Raw genomic sequence first — 20,644 nt, 5'->3', positions numbered from 1 at the left:
CACAGCTGGGAGAAACAGCTACTTCCCAAAATACAAGCCACCCAGAAATGTACCCTCATTTGAATGCAACACCCGGGGCTTGGAAGAAATGGAGCTACTGAGGAGCACGAAGGGAGAGGAGCAAGTGTGTGGCTGAGGAAAAGAGGGATCCTGTGACACAAAGGGGCAGTAAAGAAATGAACTTTGATACGAGGTGGGAACTTTGAGCTGGCAAGGGAGTTCTGCTGCTGGGTAAAGCTCAGCAAGAGGGTCTCTGCCAGGGAACTCAGCATGAGAGAAGAGGCAAGGGGAAGAATCCAGGGAACATGGGCAGAGGATGCTCGTGGGTGGGTGGGGCAGTACTTCCTCTCCTGGAAAAAGAATCATGCAGATTTTGGGGAGAATGGCACAGTGTAAGCGCAGTTACAAGTTATATAAATTTAACAGTGTTGTGGGGAATGGCAGGTGAATAGTCCCTGTCTCCTCCAAGATGAGATGATGGAGGCTTTCTTGTCTCATCCTGCATACGGTTTGGTCCTGATGCTCAAGTTAGCTTGTCCATGTCACTTTTGCTACAGTGGCCTTTTAAGTTTAAGACTTTGGGTGAAACCATGGAATTCAGAGAGTTCTAGGAAAGAGGTTTTCAGAACTTCTGAAAGAGATTATTCATGGAAGGAAACAAGGAATTGCAATTTAACAGCTAAGTACATATTACTTCCAGCTTGTGATCCTGGCTGAACATCAGATATCCAAACAAAACTAAGTTAAAAAATAAAAAAAAAAAAAAGAAAATTACTATGTTGTCAATCTTATAAAATTCCCTCTGTTCCTCCAATGCAACAGAAGGATACCAATACATGCTGCCTCTCCCACAAGCTCCACTTCTCTAAGCATGACTTAAGAGACTCTGTGTATTAATTACTCACACTGCATCACAATTCCATTCTTATTAAACATTACCAAAAAACGGAAATGCTGAAGGTTTCCAGTTTTGGGAATGGCCATCTCAGTTTTTCCTACCTTTGCTCATTCTGGGTTTCGAATGCTTAATGTGTTCTGTGTGTGGAGTGTGAGCCCAGCTGGAGTTCATCTTAAAAAGATCCTGACTGTCATATCTGCCACTGCTAATCTCCTCTGGCCCTGCAAGGGTTTTGCTCTCTGTGATCCCACCAGGCTTTGTTCTGGCAGCCCGAGCACTGGTCGTGTTCACAGGTAGCTCCCATGGCAGAACTGGGGCACTTGGAAATTAGGAGAGTCTTGAAGAGAAGGAATATTGAAAGGACTTCTCAGTAGGGTATGGTTGGCTGCCAGATTTTTATCTCAAGTTCCTTGTTAAAATTCTACATCCTAGAGTAAAACATATTAGAAGTTCTGGAAGGTAAAGGACCAGTGGAAGTCTTTTGAACCAGCATTTTCCCACACATAATAAAGACATAGGTCATAAAAATAATGCACTCAGGTCCTACATAAAGACCTCATTCCACTCTTCTCCTACACTCCATGATTCACATAAAAAGTATCTTAATTGCCAAATATCCAACTAATATAGTTAGACAGAAGCCAGGAAGAACACCAAGCAATTGTAGAAAGCATCAACATCCCATACCTGAGTTAGTCCTTCACATTAAATAAACCATTCAAACTCCAGCCATCAAAAAAGATATTACCAACACAGCACATATGGATTCAGCTGGTAGCACCACAAGAAACCTGCTGAGCAACCAACCCTTTCAGTATTTCTCTGTGTTATAATAAAGAAGATTTACACCAACAACAAGCAAACAACAGTACAGTCCATGACAGAACATGAAGGACTGGGATTAAATTTAGCTACAGGGTGCAAGTCAGATGAGCTGGTGATGAATGAGCAAGGACTGCAGATCCCTGAGGATCTGATGCAGTTTTTTTAACACTTCTGTAGTATGTGGGCAGAATTTAAGTAAAAGTTTTGGAGTACACTACTTCTAACAACTTCTGTAATTATATCATAAGCCTTGTGCTTTTTGGTTTTCCACTGAAAAGCTTCAGCACTTCAGGTCAAATGAAAATTTCCATTTTCATTTCTTCCTCAAGTATGCAGCTCCAGTGCTTACCAAGACAAACCTGAAAAAAAAAACAGGTCCCCAAGAGCTGGCAAGGCAACCAAGGCAGCAAATGTAACACAGTGATGGTTCCTGAAGGCACTCAGTGCAGGTGTGGGATCTTGTCAGTGCCCCCTGCTCACAGGCACTGAGCTGGGACACTACTGCAGGTTACTTGCCTCTCAGGAGGTGATTTGCTTCTCAGGTACATGTATTAAGTGTATATATTGCAGGTTATTTGCTTCTCAAATTCCCAAGCTCCCTTTTCCTTGAAACAGATGAAAACATGCCCAGAGTGGCTCTGCCTGCACAGCTGGGCAGGATCCCTCAGCTCACATCAGTCTCACACTGTGTTGCTGGGGGTCTCCTCTAACCTGTGCAGCAGATATGGGAGGATCCACAATCAGCTCTCTGCTTTCTTTATTGTCTTCTTGCCTAAATGAATCCCAGTTCCAACTGTCATCAAGCACTAATCATGCATAAATTACAAAAAACAATCAAGTGGAAAAGAGAAAAGGTAAGACTAAAGAGGCCATACTTACTGAAGATATGCTACTGAAGCAGAGCAATGCAGGCAGAAGGTTCATGGGAAACAACTGTATTCACAATTCACCAGGTAGAACTGCATAATTTTCTGGGATTGCATAATTAAAACTTCCAAGAAATGTGCAGATAAGGGTGAGAACCTTGGTGTTACAATTTCCTGTCTTCAGCCTGCAAAATTTCTCAGTCTTTTGCTACAGCAATTGTTCTCTATTTTTGTGACACTTGGGGTGACCGCTTGTACTTTCTTTGAAGGGGCTGTCCCTTATTTCATTCAGTTACTGCAAACCCTTACTCAGTTAAAGGAAGCCCTGAGCCATCCCTGCTGACTGAACAGATACAGAACCCACTCTGAAGAAGCACCATCATTTAACAAAACTAACCACAAAACTAAAACCAGACAAAAAACACCCTTCAAACCCTCTCCTTTTATGTTTTCCCCTGAACCTGGAATAAAAATAGCGGATGTCACACGTTTTGTTACACTTTGCCCCCTAAAACTGAGCTTAACACAAGGTTTCTGGTTTTGCACCTCCTGGGATGTGGTGTACAGTGACAACAGGTACCTGGAGCCCCTGAGCAACCAGTCCCTGCTGCACATGGCTCCTGCTGTGTTCCATCACAGAGAATACTTTATCCTAAGACTTTTAGGCAGCATAGGTCACTCCATCCCTGTCAAGTTTTGGAGAATAAGGTTTAATACAGTTACCTGGAAGTTTTAATGCAGGCTTCCCAGGCTGGCACCAGAGAGCAGCCCCGTGGAGCTGGGCCGTGCTTTGCCCGTGGGGTTTGCTGAGCTGTGGGTTACATTCTGAAACACTGGAGAGGGAGAGCTCCAGAGCCCTGGGATGGAACAGACTGCAGCCAGTTTAGACTTTCAGAGGACAAGCAAGATGGGAAACTCTGACAGAAGGTACGAGCTGAAGACAAAAGAAGTCAGACTGGGGGGCAAAGGCCCGGGAACAACCAAAAGCTGCACTGTGACTTGGTTCTCTCAGAGGCACTGAAACAACTGAGTCTGAGCTGTCTTTGCTGAAGTCTGTTTCGCTTCCCTAAACAATTTCTCATTTGAAATCAAGCCCTGCATGCTTTGCATTTATGCAGCAACCTGAAAAAACAAAGGATTCCACATTTCTTTTAAAAGCTGTGATAACTTTAACCACCAAAAGGTAAATTTGAAGAGTAGTGGTGGAGCAGACCTCGTTTACCTAAAAGAAGTGCAACCAGGACAATACTTTCAATGGAAAATGTTGTTATTTAAAGGTGATTGCATCTTTATATTTTATATTTATATCAGCAATAAGTTACTGCACGTGTAGGGTGTATAGGTCTCATTTCCTGAGGCTGGAATGCAGATCACATGAACAAAATCTAACTGGACCCCAAGTATTACTTGTGCTGTGCTGGATAAGTTCCACTTCTGCTTGGAGAGGGAATGCAGCCTGCAATGATCCATCTCATCAGCAAATCAAGATAGATCTCTGAACAAGAAAGGGCATTACCCTGTTGGGAACAAGTGTGGAAACAATTTTGTATTGATGGCAATATTTGCCATAAGTCTCATTGTAAATAAATCTCATATCAGTGTTTCCCAGGACTCATTACTATCTTAAATGATCAGCATAAGAAGCCTCATGCAGCACCAACAATATATTAACTTCTCTTTCTTTGAGAAAACAACTCAAGACTTGCCTGGAAATGAGCACTTTCCTCCGTGACCCATCATGCCTCAAAGCACAGAAGCAATAAAACAGTGCTTCATTACCACACAGAGGAAAGAGAAATAATCTGTCGTGTCCCTGAATACCTTAAATTGAGTTATGAAGACTGATCAGAAGTCTTTGATAAAATACAAAAAGGCTAAGACAATCAAATGGTTTGAACACTATGTGATTGATGATATTAAAGCTAATATACCTCAAATTACTGCAAAATAGGAATATTTTCTTGTTGAGAATGTTGGTTGCCTATGTTTTCAATTATATTTTCTCATCTGCCATAAGAGGTTTAGAATCTCAGGAAAATTTTCATTTTGGTAGTCCTGGAGACCCTGAGGTGGGTGTGTCCCAGGGGCTCCTCTCAGTCAGGGTTGGACATTTGGCCTCTCCAATAAACCTGATTGTGGGAGCTCCTGTAACGGGAGCTGGAAGATCCGGTGGGGTGGGAAAGAGCTGCTGGGGATGTGGTTGTGGGGATGTGGTTGTGGGTGGCCAAAGCCTTTCCAAAGGATAATAGGTGAGACAGTAACTCCTCTAAACCAGTAATTGGTCAACTGGTCACTGTGTAACAGCCCTAATCCTTATCTCCTGAATCTGGAAGGATTTTGCAACCCCAGAGGGCTGGCTATTCCCAATTTGCAATTGTTTGAGTGTGATGAAGGCTTTGTGAGATAGCACATTTATTGGAGGGCAAGCAGCAAGAGAATTGATGACATGCACTGGCATTTCACTGCTTAGAGTGAGATTTTATCTGAAAGGACATCTAGATAAAAGGAAAAAGGATTTCAGTTCATGGCATTAACTTCCAAATACCTGATTTCATTTCTTGGAGCTTGAAAAACAAAATAATACCACTTTAGCCTGATTTAAACCATCTTCTCTGAACAATTTTTTTTTTATATTTCAGGAAACTGGAAGCATTCTGGAAGGGTTCAAACTAGACAAAAGCTGGATATGCTTTGTTTGTATGAAGAATTTTGTATACTGAGAGATTCAGCAGCAGGAATGTGCATGTTTCAGGAAATACCTAGTTCTCTTATTAAATGCTGCTTCTTTCAGCTTTCCAAAACCTGTGAAATGCCTTCTGTTTATTCCTACCTCAGATGCAACAGCAGAAAAAAACATTTTCCTTGTATAAACAGATTTGGATAGTTTGCAGAAACATGAGATGCATGTGTAATTTCAGTCTTACATGCAAAGAGCTTTACAAACTGATTTAAATCAACATTAAATTATACTGAAAAATATTAAAATTTTAGTATAATTAAATTATGCATTTGGGCATACTAGAAATGTGCTGCCCTACCCATGTTTCAATGCATTGCCCATAAGTATTGTCTGGATGTCCAGTTGTCCCTTGTTTCTCTTCAAGGAAAGTAATCCCCTTGATTATCCCTCAGCCCTTCCATGCCAATGGAGTCCCACCAGCACGAGTTTTCTGGGGTAGGAACTAACTCCAGTGAAATCAGTGCCATTCTCATCATTACCCTGCCCTGACAGAGATGTCTCACAGCCCCTGTGCAACCTGCACGGGGCATTTGGGGCAGGTCTGTGCCCACCCCATCCCCACTGGAGACCAGGAGGGTTTGGCATCAGTCTGAGCAGGTACAAACCCTTCACCCAGCAGGGACAGAAGTGGCTGCAGTGGTGAATGGCTGAGCCTCACCTGAAACAGTGAGCTCTGCTTTATCACCCACTGAAACCAGCTCAAGAGCAATTCCCCAGTTGAAAGGTTTTGATTAGATACAGAAAGATCAGCAAAATCCACAGCAAATCACAAAGTCCTTACTACAGGAAACCTTCTCTTGGCCACACGAGTCAGAGCAGCACAGCATATTGGGATTGAAGTGTGGGCAATGGGGAGACAACAAAAACTGCACCTCTCTGCAGGGCTGACAATGGACTCGGTGCTGCCTGTGCCACAGCCAGGCCTCTGATGTTGGTGACAGCAGCAGTGACACCAGGAATGCAGGAACTGACCTAAACTCCCAGCTCTTATCAGATGCTGCTGGCAGGATAGGCAGCCCTGATCCAGAGCAGGTTCACACTCCGGATGGAGCCTCCAGGCCCAGCTCCACCCTGCAGGACTCATAAACAGAGGCCAGGACAAATCCTGCTTGGAGCAGGGACAGTCCCGTGGTGGCTGACGCGAGCAGAGCCCTCTCATCGCACATCTCGCCCGTCCCAGGAAGAGGATTTTGCTCATTCTGGCATATTTAGCCAACCCACACACAGAGGGAGTACAAACCAAGGTGTTCCCCAAAAATGTGTTTCTAGAAGCATGCTGGGGAGGAAGGGTTTCAGCAGAAATCTCCACACACAGTGTTTAGGGATTCTCCACCTCCTGGGGAGCCTCAGAGTACACTGTGCCCCACCCCTGTGTCAGCTGGCACCGTGAGTCACAGCTGCTGGCCTGCCTTCTAACTGTTCTCATAGCACACTTGTTTCCTGTCACAGCTCCGTATCAGACCAGCAAAAAATTACCAGAAAAATTAAAAAAAAAGCTCTATGATCACTCAATGTAAAACAGTGCTGCCAGGCATCTATAATTTTCACTGAAGTCAGCAAAACCCACAAGTAACTAGGGCCAGGCCCTCCCTTTGCAACAGGTAGTAAGTATAATGTAAGTAATTTTTTTAACTGGTGGATTTCAGCACAAATGCAAGGAGTGTTCCTGCTCCCAGAAATGATGGTCTGGTACTACAACTGCAAAATCAATGTTTCCTACATTCACCCACAGAGGGGGTGCAGGAAGATGCACGCACTGCTGCTTTCTGTCAAACCTGGGACATTGAAGGGGAAAGAAAAAGACAGGCAATAACTTTTAAAACTCTAATGTTTTCCTTACTGTAGTACAGTCTCTTGTGCAGTATGAGAAGAAGGCAGCTTTTAGCAATTCCTTCTCACAACAAAGTAATGCTCACAAAACTCTGGAATCGATCAAACAGTTTTGCTAAAAGCAAAAAAAAAAAGTTTATTAAAAAAATGAAGGGGATTGGAGCATGTGCTGTGCAAGGCATAGTCTTTGTTCAATTTCCTTTTCCCCTATTAATTTTAAAAGAAGGTGACAAGTTCAAAATTGCTTATCTGGACTTTTTCAAAAGAGTGATCCAGTTTTTCCATCTGAAACAACGTTTTTCTTCAACATCCTGGCAATACCATGATCACTTCTGAAAAGCCCGAAATCAAAATGAAACATTTCACCTGAAAGAAGGGTTTCTTAAATTTTCCACTTTGCTTAAAAATACAAAGTGGCTCTTGCTTCTGCTCCAGCCAAGCTCCATCTCTGCCCTCTCCTGCGGGGCAGCCAGAAGATGCAAACAGGTCTCAAGGCACTGTGGGTGGTTGGAGCCTCCATCCTTGGCAGCCCACCATATCTCAAGGCAGAGACATGACTTGAGGCAAGAGCTCAACTGATGGCATGAATGGGAGAGCAGACCGAGGTTAATATGGGAACAAACAAACCAAACAGGTTGGCAAGAAGGACAAGGAAGAGCACCTTGCTAGAAGGAAGCAGCAGTGGTCAGGCAACGCCCGAGCCCTGAGCTTGTAGAAAAACACGTCTGATGCAAGTTCTGGGGGGCAGAATAGGAATGTTACATGAGTGAGCTGAAGCACCAGGTCATGCCCACAGGGCAAGCTGTGCCTTCCTCAGGCTGAGGGAGACTCTGCCACAGCACAGGAGACACAGCACACAGGTATAGAATCACAGAGTTACAGAAGATGCTGAGTTGGAAGGGACCATCAGGATCACCCAGTCCAATTCCTGGCACTGCACAGACACCCCAACAATCCCACCCTGTCCCTCAGAGCATTGTCCAAACACTCCCTGAGCTCTGGCAGCCTTGGGGCTGTGCCCACTGCCCTGGGGAGCCTGTTCAGTGCCCAACCACCCTCTGGGGGAAGAGCCTTTTCCTGAGATCCAACCTGACCCTGCCCTGGCACAGCTCCAGCCCTTCCCTCAACTCCTATCACTGGTCACCAGAATGAAGAGATCGGTGCCTGCCCCTCCGGTGCCCCTTGGGAGGATGTTGCAGACCCCAATGAGATCTGACCTCAGTCTCCTCCAGGCTGAACAGACCAAGTGCCCTCAGCCACTCCTCATATGGTCTCCCCTCAAGGCCCTTCACCACCCTCCTGGCCTCCTTCAGATGCTCTGTAATGGCTTAATGTCTTTTATGTTGTGGTGACTAAAACTCCCCCAGTACTCAAGGTGAGGCCACCCCAGTGCAGTTTTGGCATGGACAGCTGCTCCACAGGTGCCCCAGTTTCTTAAGGAGACTCCACCTTTATTAAAAGCCAAAGCTGCTCCCACAACTACAAGGTTGGCTCTCTCTCAGCAGCTTTTACCAAGGGCATCTCTGGAGCCAGCCCTGTTTGTGCCATGGTGCCATCTCTCCATCAGGATGTCTCCCCCAGCCTGCACATGCAGTGGCACAAGGCCAGTGCTTGATCCTGCAAACAACCTATGAACCATTATCTGACAGACCAGAAAATAAGTTCTGGCCAAGAGCAGAAAATAAGATGCAATCTAGCTGCCCCTGAAAACTGACTGACTGACTGCAGCCAGCAGATAACACGAGCTGGGAACTCCTGTTTGAGATGTACCAGAAATCAAGAGAGATCAAACTCCACCAGGTTTTAACAATGGTACCACACCCCCCTGTACCAATCCATAGTCACTGACCAGCCAACACCAGTGTCTTCCTCCTTCTCACCACCTCTTTCAAGCACTCTCACTCCCAGGGCAGGTTATACTCTTGACAGTGACCTTTTAAAATAGCAGTATATCGAGGCAATCCAGGGTAAAGCATTAGGCAAGGGCAGTATCACAGTTTTTCAACAGCAGCTCTTGACCTCAGTACCTTCTCACACTGAACAAGAGACAGTTGTGCTGGGAATCCTCTTATCTGACTGCAGCCTTTTAAGTTTGGCAGTTTAAGGGGGTTTTCTGGGCTCTTTAGACAACAGAGACAGGACCCACTAAGGACAGTTTAGCCCACCCAGATCAGAAACCCGTTTCTTTCCTGCTGACTAGAGAGATACAACTCACCTTTGGCTACGTGACAGCTTTGACTGCACATCTAAAATGGGGGGATGCATACTGATACACATCCTCTCATCCTGGTGTAAGGTCAACCAGGGACAGCTATTTAAAATTATTTTTGGTAACCCAATCCTCAGACTGGGCCAAGTTCCCCATTTGTCGGGGGGATGCTAAGATCATAAGGAATGCAGATTGGGCAGTGAAGAGGGTCATATTGAAACCTCAGCCAGCTGGATAAACGAGGTGCTTTAAGTGACAGCAAAGGAAAGTAATATCTTCTGTGAATCTGGATGGCAAGAACTGACTATAGGTGCTTAGATAACAATGTTACTGTCTTTAGTTTGTCTCTCATGTTTAGCTTGATCTTGCGATGCCTAAGGACTCCTTGGCTGCTTCGCCCCTCTTTGCACAAACATGATTACACTCAGCTAATCCCCAAACATTCCATAACTACACATTAATTATGCCTCCCCTTTGGAGCAAGGGAAAATCATATTTGTTTTCCCAGAGAAGAAAGTGAAGTAGTCCAGCTGTGACTTACCCCCAGGCAGCAGCTCAGCCACCTCAGGGGCAGTTCTTTCCAGCCTCGTGCCCTGCTCCTGGATCTCTGTGGAACTGTTATTTGCTCTCTTCCTATTCTCAGCTCTCAGTGCTTCACTACAGTGAGAGTCTGCAGGCAGCAGGGAGATCTGTGACTAATTGTTCTCAGCCTAAAGATCTCTACTGGCTCTTACAGATCCTGTGTTTCAAGGGGTTTTCATTACTCCTACCCTCCTTCCTTAAATATGTTCATCAGCAGGAGGCAAGTTTGATTCATCCAAGCCATGGCTTTCTTTGCCCATATTTTGAAATCTCAAGTAATGGAAGGAGAAAATTACTCAGTTCCAGAAAAGAAAGGGGACAAATTTCCTTTGTATGTAAAGAATACAGTCTGTGATGGTGACCTCTACAGCCCAGTGGGCTTTGGGAGGACACCAGCTGCATTCCAGATATGGCAGGCAAGAGGGATTCCTGACCATGCTAGCTGCTGTAGAGTTGCTGCAGGTGCAGAATCCCAATGGCACATCACAGACCATGTCACAAAATGCTGGAAGGACATATGCAAATATTTTTTCCTCAGCCTGAATGTGAAAAAGTGCATCTCAGAACGCAAAAATGTGCACGTCCCTTTCTGCTACCAGTCTTAGACCAGATAATGTGACCATGCAAAAAATGACACTGAGCATCATTCCACTGGGGCGGGTCCGGGATCGAATTAAAAAGGAGAAAAATGAAATGGCCTCTCCAAGACTCAATGAAAAAGTGAAGCAGCTTGCAGCTTTAAAGGTGAAAAAACTCCACAAGTGGCAGAGGGAGAGCTGTCCTGTCACATATGCCATGTATGTAGCTGTGACATGGGACCTCTTCTGAAGCTGCTGTCACCATGACAAGTTCCTGACAGACAACATCCCAGCTCTGGGCAGGAAGGCAGCTTTTTTTCAGGAAGGAGCACTGTGCAGGCAAAAAAAAAAGGTCACGTTGCACAATCAGGGCTCATAACTAATGCAGGCTAATCTCAGGATTGAGTATTGAATTTTTCCTATATAATTTTTATAAACTCAGAAATGAAAAGCACTTACCAATTGCTGTATTAATTTAACACCTGTTCTAATTCCATTGGATTAGTAGATTCCTTCCTTTTTTAATGGGATTTTTAAAAATGTCAACACTCCATCCTATTCAACAGCTTTTACATCCTTGCACAGAAGTAATCTTTTCAAAAGTCTGATCTTGTAATACACATGAAGTAGTTTTTGTTTTATCCAAAAATCAACAGACAAGCAACCAAAAAAAGCCTGGCCCAGCTGGAACACTGTACCAAGAACAGCAGCCAACCACATGAGACTGTTTTTCCTCTGAGCCTCAATTACCACTTTCACTGTGTCCCTCTCTTGCCAGAAGAAGCCACCCCCCTTCTTCTGCCTCTCCCACAGAACTGGAATAAGGCAGCACAAAGCAGGAGGTGTTTTGTCTTCAAAACATGAGTTAACAACACACTTTATTTAGCCTACTCCTGATATTCAACCTACAGTTCCTGGCAACCCAGCTTACAAAGGTATTCCACCACAGTTCCTCTGCATCCCATGACACAGGAACAAGAGAAATCCCTCACAATCACAACACAGATCCCAAGAGAATCTTAAAAATTACATGTTCATAAACCTTGATCCAGCATGAGAACTGCCCATTGCTACAGCAGAGTGAAATATTGATTTCCTGTGGCTGCAGGGCTCTGACCTGCAGACAGGTGGAACAGCCATACATGAAAACAGGCCCTTTTGTCAGGGCAGAAACACTCTCAGACCCAGCACGAGCTGGGGAGCGTAGCTGGCACCCTTGTGGGCTGTACAGAGCTCCCTGGGGGCAGGGCTGAGGCCAGCCTGTGCCTCAGCACTCCCTGCAGGGCAGCACACACGGCCACAGGGCTCTCCACTCGGCTTCCAAACCCCCATCATTCTGGCACCAGTGTCCTGCCAGCAGAGGCTGCAGGCCAGGCTGCAGACAGCACTGCTCACACAACATACTGGGGGGCACTGAGGGACCAGGAGGGGACAGGGCTTGCCCAGGGCACGAAGGGACAAAGTGTGGGGCCATCTGGCTGCCTTTGCAGGTACTCTCTGGCCTACCTTTCTTCCTCTCCCACAGGGGAATAAACAACATAGGATCATTTCTGTGCTTGTTTCCAAAAGACAAAGCAGCTGTCAGACTCGTACTCCAAAGCCATTCAGAGTTAGGGTTCCACAATGTCCCTTCCTCACCTCGGTGCCAGGGCAAAGAGCAAGAACATCATTAGCAGTGCCAGGCTCCCACCCCAGCCCTGCCACAGAGCTGGTGTGGACATAAGTAGTTGTGCCCATTGCTGACCCTCAGGTCTCCCCCAGCACTCTCCCTGCCCAGGGGAGTTTCATTTGTGAGCTCTCTGGCACAATGAGACCCTGATCCCTGCAGCTGCTGTGGGTACTGGAGCAATGATAAACAATGGATCATCTTCTGAACAGGTGGCACCATCACAGCATCACAGCACCACACCACTACAACACACCAAGACACATTATTTATGATGGTAAGGCTGGGCTAGATCAGATGATGGGGGAAAACTGAGTATTCCTACAAACAGGCTGCTGCACCCTGTGGAGCCAGATCAGAATGGCAGCTTCTTGGTTCCAGCTGCGTGCCAGCCCTGCTCCCAGCCTGCACTGGCTCCTCTGCATGGTGTTGCCCAGTGCTCTGGGAAGGTGGATGACCTGCCATAGTAACACATACAGACCCAGGTCAAGCCTGGCACAGTGTCCCACTGCCAGTTCCTCCTTAGAAACAGAAGTGCAAGTGAAGCAGAGGAATCTCAATGACTCTGGGGAATCCAGCTGTCGAGGCCAAGTGGGATATGGTGGCTGGCCCTGGGCACAGAGTCCTCTGGAGCACAGGGCTGAGAGCCTGGAATTGGCCTGGGTGGCAATACAGCTGTGTTTGTACAGAGCTGCATCTGAGTGGGGCTCCTAAGAACAGCTCGAGCTCCCAAAAAGTGGCTCTTGCAGAAGCCAAGCTGGATGTGTGCACCCAGGACACACAATCCACAATTCCCATCAACAACTTACAGCTGAAAGAAAGCTGCCAGCACTCTGCTGTTCTCACTAACCTGATGACAACAGTTTCAGATATGCTGCCTCTTACTGCAGATCTCAAAGAGAAACTGGTGACACCAAAGCACATCAGAAAATACACGAGTGACATGGTGCATGTGAGGCATGTGAGCCACACGTGGAGTCAGAAGAAATCTGATTTCTAGTGTGGGAAGCTGGTTGTAATCTGAAATGGGAAGGAATGATTGTAGACTGACTCTGAATAGCAGGGCAGACTGGTAGCCTGGGTATTTCCTTTTAATTTTGCAGGGAATGCCCATGCAGCACAGGCTGTGCCAAGAGGATGGAGTCAGCTGCAGCCCCACTGCTGCCTAATAAACCCATGCCCAATTCCTGGGGCTGGGAGAGACCATGCCTCTCTCCCCACCCCAGGTTTCATGCTCTATATTAAGAAAACCAGAGCTGAGAGGTGGCACAGGAAGGGGAAGTGGCTCATTTAGGATCCTAAAGCAGAATAGGAATAAACAGAAGGTCTGAAAGTCCTGCCCTCAATCTAGTACTTTCTGGATCCTGAGACCAGAACTCAATTTACGTTCTCTGGGTGTAGGTAAACTGTGCTGCAATTTTGGATTGAAAAGATCCACAGTGTACTGATAGGAAGTTGGCTTCAGAGGAAAAAGTATTCCATGGGCTGTGCTTCTCAGTTGTATAAAACCTGTCAGGGATGTGTGTTAAGTGACATGTGCTGATGGCCATGGCAGGACCAGACCGAAGACTAAAATCTGCCCAGCAGTGGACTGGAGACCAGCACTGTGCTGGCCAGGGCATTAGTTTAACTCCTTGTATCCTTTTTCTCTTGGTGTTAGAATTGCTTTAAAACCCAGCAGATGTCAGGGCCATCTTTGTGGGCCGACATAGTACACAGCAGGGCTTACCTGGACAACGAGCTTGTTTTCTTTACCAGGCAGAATTCGGTAGGTATAGACACAATTCCGGAATCTGGAACAGATCACAGGTGATGTGGTTACACTGTGCCCAGAAGGGAATCTCAGCATGGTACCCTCCCCGTGAGAACAGGCTTTGGGACATTCTGAGACATACAGATGGCTTCATGCACAAGAGGTTTAAACATTTCTCTTGCTTTCCCTGGAGTCTGTGAACTAACACAAACTTGAAGTGTTCTTGGTCACTGACACATTTGCAGATGTCACTGCAGAAAGTGGTATCAGCATCAGCTCAGTGAGTTATTCAACTCTCATTCTGGCTGGAAAGAGAAAATACCAAATGGCTTTAGCTGTCAGTAGAGAGGGCAGCTCAGGAAGGAATGGAAAAGCAGAAAGCCAAAAGACACAGGGCCAAAATCAGAAGTGAATAAGTAAACTGAAGGGCTGGTATGTGCATTGACTTGTATTGGAAAAAACAAATAATAGATTTCAGCTAAATCTCAGTACAAGAGCTGATTGCTAGGCACATTTTCATCCACAAGTCTTAAACAGCCTAAGTGAAAACCCATCTTGCCATCCTGGTGTGGGTGCACACTGTACATGTGCATCTGTAGATCAGCCATGAGAAACATTTTGTCCCAGCTAAATTCTATTAGATTCTTATTTAAGGGGGGATGGAAGAGTCTTTTTCCCAGTGAAGGGTCACATCAATGCACAAGAGCCCAAGTGAAGCCTGAGCAGTGTTGTAAGGTGGCAAATTTGACCTTCCTCAGCAGCTGTTGAGCTTTGTAGATCTCATCCAAGAAGTATTGACTAAAAAGATATATTTTTACTTTTCTCCCAAGTGAACAACAATCTTTTAAGTCACCTGCAAAGCACTCTGTTAAAGCATACAATATCTCTTTGAGCCAGCAAACGGTGCTGGTTTCAACACCTTCCTCTCAAAAGAAAGAACAGAATCTGCTTTTAGAGCTTCCTCGGCTGTAACAGAAACACAGCATTACCTGTGGAATTGTCACAAAATGTGGCCTGAGGTCAGCCCCCCTCCCCACTGGGAAGATCAGGCAGATTGATAAAACATCCTAATCTCTTTTGCAGTTGTATCGTGAGCCTGTTCATCATATGCCTTTCAGAATCATTCCATGCAGGAGAGAGAAGAGGTTGCCAGGATTTTAGGCAGCTTTGTACAAGGAGTCACAAAGACATTGGAAATGCAAATAAATTACTCATAGATCATAGCTGAGCTTTTCCAGGGTGTCTGGAGAATTTGGTCGTGCACACACATGAATGTGCATCTTTTGATGGCATTAATGCAAAGGACATGGAAGAATTCAAACTGCTCCCAGAGCTCATTTCACAGGCACCTGTTCATTCACACATCTGGGACAGGGCTGGCAGTCACAGACACGATCCCCAACTGCTGTGGGCAGCCACAGCACTGCTAATGCCACCAATCCCAGGGCAATCAACACCAGATGAGGATATGCCCCAAGAAAGGGTATGGGGTTTGTTTTTATCTGTCAGTGCAGCTCTCTTACACCATTTCCTCCTGCTGATATGCAAACAGGGCTAAGCAGAACTGCTCATGCAGCTCATGAGAGACAATTTGTGTGTGTGGAGATTATGAAACTGATAAATGAACCAGCTCAGTGGCTCCTGCATCACAGCAGGACCCTCGTGTTGCCTCCACAGAAAGTGCCTCATCACACAGACCTCACCTTGTAAAGTGCTTTGGGCTGAGGACAGGTGAGATCAGTGGAAGAACAAGGAAGGAAGGGCAGTTGGGTGAGACAGGTGCAGAGACGAGCACTTCCTGGGATCAAAAGCAGGAATCCTTTTTAGCAGTCTTCTAATTTACTACATGTGGATGAAGAAGACTGGAACTCTTACTTCATTTTTCCCCTCAGGCTTTCTCTCCTTGGCATCCTGACTGTCAAGTTGTGTGGTCCCAATTACCGCCACATTCCAGGTCCTCCCTAAAAACTGGGTTGAGTTCAGAATTGCTTAACCATTGTTCAGGCTGTCCATGTGGAAGGTAAATAAAACATCAGCCCCAGTTTAAACAGGTCTCCAAGTACTTTTTCGTCTCTCTGTCCTCTCAACCAAGCAGAGGAGGAAAGGGGACAAGGCTGGTATTTGCTCTTTCCTCTCCTGCTGTGTGTTTTTAGGTGCAGGTGATGACCTGCACATTGGGAGTGCTGGAGATCCTACACAGGGCTGCCATGCCAGACATGGTGCTAAGTGCACCGTGAGAGAGGCAGGGGAGCTGGACATGGCATCTCACAGGCCCTGAGAGGGGTCCCAAAGCTGCAGCTAGCCCTTGAGGGTCATTTCTAAAGAGTTGTTAATCCTGCAGTTATCCATGGATGAACCACCAACAGAAGATCCCCTGGAGGAATGGTACCAGTTCAGCTGCAGGGAACATTAAGCAGGCTCTTTCAGATTTCAGGATCCAGGCATTCCCCTTCAGGTGAGTAAAAGAGCCCATTTCTTGTCAGTAAACTGGCAGATCTCATGGTGCAGGCACAGAGAAAGGAGGAGGAAAAGGGCTTTGCTTCTTGCCTTTTATGGGGCAGTGTGACCATGGGCCAGCAGTGCAGGGGAGGAGTGTTCCCCAGCCTTTCACTCCCCAAGTTAGAAGCTGCTGCTCTAAGTTTCAGAAAAAGAGGGGAGGCACTCTTAAAAGGCCCTGCAAATACATATCCCTTACTTGTCTATATTTATACAAATCCTTTTTTCCTCAAGTAGCTCTTCAATAAAATCACTATTTCATTCTATGACATTCTAATAATAAGTGTTTTGCTGGTTTTCAGTTGATCTGCCCAATAAATATAAGAGCTTTGTAGAATATGACATTTCTTTTTCAGAGGAAATTTCATGGTTTTTGTTTTCCTTATCTATATACAGTTGACACTTTCTCCCTTTCAAAATAATTCTATTTTTGTGGAAACAATTTTGCTGTCAGCTTTCAAGTCCCCTCGTTCTTTGTCTCCAGCCTCTCTGTTTTTTAAACAGAAGTAACTGAAAAGCCCAAACCTCAAACACCTCCCAGTCATTAACACAGCTGAAATTGATATAATCCTGAGGAAGTTTTCAGCTTCAGCAAAGCTGCCCATTTTGTGGAGAAGACATTCAGAGGGACTTATTCGCCACGTTTAACTCTTTCTCTCCACAAACTAACTACAAACCAGCATAAGCTGAAGGCTTGTTAGGTTGTTTGACAGCAGTTTGCGTGAAATTTCTGCCATCACTTCACACTTCAGATCCAGCTGCTCTTGCCTGGCGAGGCTGTGTGCTCCCCAGTTCTTTAATCACCACCTCAGAATGGATTTCAGAAAATAACCTTTGGCTCACGGTTCAGAAAATCCTGGTCATTATATTGTTTCTATTTCCTGATCCCATGTCTCTCAAGTCACAAAAGGCTTTCAAAATCGGCTGCATAAACATCTACAATGGAAAAATTTATGCAAATGCATGTTAAGCATTTTTGCAGCACCTTCCCTTACTGTAATCCCCACTGCTGCTCGGTAAAAACATTTTGTGTACAACTAAATGTTGTCATATCAATGGGGCCATACTAAAATTGCTCAATGGAAGCAACAGTCTGTTCTAGTAAAGTGTTCCCTGACTGGCAGCTTGGGCCCTTGGCCAGTAATGATAATTGTCTCTCCTGCCTCCTGCTTGTCCTGCCTATTCATCTGCAGCTGGCCTTCTTTCTCTCTCCCTCCAGAAAGACAAAACTCTTCTCTGTGTTGTTACAAGCACCTGAACAGGCAGGTACAAAGGCTTTCTGCACCTTGTGAACACCCCCATGACCCAGCCACCACTGAGGCAGTCCAACACCTGCGCTCACAGGGCAGTTATCCAGCCCCAGGCTCCTCTGCACATGAATCCTCTGCTGCAGACGGTGCTGTCACCAGAAGTTTAACCTCAGAGGCAAGCAGTTAGACCAGAGTTATAAACAGCAGCACCACGTTCACCACTACAAGAAATATACTTTCAGAAGGAAAAGGAGAAACCCGTGTAATTTAATGTGGGGTAAGGATGCAATGAGTTTTATTGATCTGCTGCGCAGTGGCAGCAAAGAGGATCTGACGGGCAGAACAGGGTCCCAAGGGGGTTCTCTTGATCTAAGCAGGGAGCAACTGTCTTATCTCTCTGTAATGCAAAGTCAAATACCTCAGATTTTACCTACTGACTTTAGTCTCCTCTGGCTCCTGCTCTCCTGCCTCCAGGAATAACACCTGCCCTTCATAAACCCAAGGCAGGAGGCCTTGCTCTCTGGTCTCCCAGAATGGGGGGGGTCAGGGCTACCAGCATTTCTCTCCCTGTTTCCCACATGAAACATTTACCCCATGAGCCACATTAATGATGCAAGCAGAATCACTGCTGTGCCAGGTGTACCATGCACAGCTTCAGGAACTATTTCAGCTTTTGTTGAATGGGACATGGTACAAGCAGGTGGGTCAAACACACACTGAAGGCAAGAAAAGTGCCTGGGAGGGTACAAGCTCAGTACTGGAGTTGTTCGAGGTAAATACCTGACCCAAGTTGTTAAGAGGGGCCAAAAGTTCAAGATGCTATTTTCTCTCAGAGCACAGCTGCAGTGCCTTTGATTATTCTCTCCTTTTGAATCAGGCGCAAGGGCAGCGTGAGCGGTACAGCAGTAAGTGATATGGGTTCGTCCAGCCTGGCCCTGATCCCAACCCTTCCTTGCTCCATGGCCCAGTCAGGTGCTCTGGCGTGGGCTGCATGTTCCCCGTGGGCACAGAGGCTGTTTGCCCATCTGGGGGGTGCAGGGGTGCCCCTGCCCGAGCAGGGTCAGCGGGTGCAGGGGCGCGGGCAGACGCCGTACTTACAGCACGCAGAGCGCGTACGCCGAGGCAATGGACTCGCTGGCCCGCACAAGGAAGCTGCCATCCTTGCCTACTTTGGAGAGCAGGTCTTCAGCCCTGGAGCGAGTGATGTTGCCGTGGTACCAGCACTGATCCATCGCTGGAGCTGGAGGAAACCCGAATTCCAGTCCAGGAGCTGCCAGAGCTGCCTGTGTGTCTGTGTGTAACGATCAGCCAGCTTCAGCTCACCAGCTTCCTGTTTCAATAGTACAGAGAGGGAAAGGAAACTCAGCCACGGACAACTTCCTCAACTCAAACAGCTCAGAGAGTGAGCGTGACATGTTCCTGCAGCCCCCGCTCTCCTCTTCATGCCGCAGCTGAAGTGAGTTGCAAGCCCATGCTCCCTGCCTTTCCCGCCCCCTTCATGTCAGAAAGTCCCAGCTGGGCATCTCTTCTGCTCCCTCACAGATTCAGTCCCCCAGGCTTTGGTGGCCTGCTGTTCCATTTACGATCTCTTGTCAGACCCTGTGAGTTTTCATCTTTTTCCGTCTGTCTGTCCTACCCGTTACAGGGCTCCAAGGGCAATAAATAAATCCCTGGTCAGAAACACAGTGTGCATTAGGATACCCAGCACTGACTGCCCCATTCCTGCCTTGACTAGTCCTCATAGGTAGTTAGATGTGAGGAGGGGACTTCAAAGAACTGAACAGAATAAAATTATGACTGCACGTTTCCATGCACAGCAGACTGAGAGGCTGATCTGCACTGGGGATTTGTGACCAAAGCTCCCTGTCAGCTACTGTGAGATGAATTCAAAGATCTTTCCTACTCTAAGTCCCCAAAGGTGGGATGGAGCAAAGCTGTGTCTGGCAACCTGCGTCAGAGAGGGAAGAACTGGAGTTTTCACTTCCCTTTTCTTGGTGTGTACATCTGTCCCTCAGCTGTGCTGAGTGGCTGCTCAGTGCTGCATCTCCAAGGCACAGCACAGGGGACACGTTTGCAGCAAGCCAGGACATTGCTACAGGGGCACTGCCTGTGAGGGAAAATTGGTTGCTTTGTCTGTTCCTCCAATCACTCTGCCTTGGAAGGCAGCATTTCTGCACATCCACATTTGAGCTATACCTAAAAGCAGCAGCTGAGCTCAGACTCTGACTTGCAAGTTCCCAGGTAAGACATAGATCCTGCTAACCCTATGCAACCCTTGCTTCACAGAACCAGGAGAAGTACTAGAACCACAGTACCTGGATCATGGACAGCATGGACAGCAAGGCAGGAGAGAACAGACTGTCACTGCATAGGGAGAGGCTAGAATTTGTGGGTATGGAGAGAGAGTGAACCAGCACAACCCAGCATTCATTCCTGCAGGCCTTCCTGGTGCTTTCAGTTCTCCAGGCACCTGCCCTGCAGTGTCCAGCTTAACCTCTGCCTCTGAGATGAGGCTGTGGGCACCAGCAGCTCAGAGCTGTGTGACCAGAACAGCGCCCTGCTAAACGAGCAGAACTGCACCGTGCAGGGCTTCCTGACCACGCTGAGCAAGCACTGTCTGCAGACCAAAATTAGCTCAGCTGGACCCGACCTTCAGCTTAGCCCAGATCCACACAGGGCTCCAGGAGACAAACTGCCATGGATTCAGGAGCCTAAATGCAGTCAGATGCTGATTGCCATGAAGTGGCTGTGCATGGGCAGTGGCTGTAAGCTACAGAGGGGTTACAAACCCTGTTCACCAGGAGGAGTGTCTGCACATGGCAAAGGAACCGTGCAGCTCCTCCTCCCTGCCTGCCCACAGACCACTGCTAACCTCACCTGCACCAACTGCCTGGGATTTCTGGCACCTCCAGTAGCTTCTCTGGAGCACAGTTGCAGCAGGAGGCAGAACA

At 46.7% G+C, this 20,644-nt stretch overlaps 1 protein-coding gene across 1 annotated transcript in view; it reads right to left on the bottom strand.

Annotated features, from left to right (window-relative positions):
* INPP5D (inositol polyphosphate-5-phosphatase D) overlaps positions 1-20,644 on the bottom strand; it is a 52,830-nt gene extending 32,186 nt beyond the window's left edge. Inside the window, exons 1-3 of the mRNA XM_027661942.1 lie at positions 20,571-20,644; positions 18,792-19,023; positions 13,924-13,987 (exon numbers count right to left, since the gene is read on the bottom strand). Coding sequence (XP_027517743.1) covers positions 13,924-13,987; positions 18,792-18,925 — 198 coding nt within the window. The 5' untranslated portion in view covers positions 18,926-19,023; positions 20,571-20,644. The remainder of the gene's footprint in view (positions 1-13,923; positions 13,988-18,791; positions 19,024-20,570) is intronic.

This window comes from Corapipo altera, unplaced genomic scaffold (assembly GCF_003945725.1).
Source record: "Corapipo altera isolate COAL_440 unplaced genomic scaffold, ASM394572v1 175, whole genome shotgun sequence".
NCBI classification, from domain to species: domain Eukaryota; kingdom Metazoa; phylum Chordata; class Aves; order Passeriformes; family Pipridae; genus Corapipo; species Corapipo altera.
The sequence above is the reverse complement of the archived record's forward strand: the minus strand, read 5'-3'. Positions and strand labels throughout refer to the sequence as shown.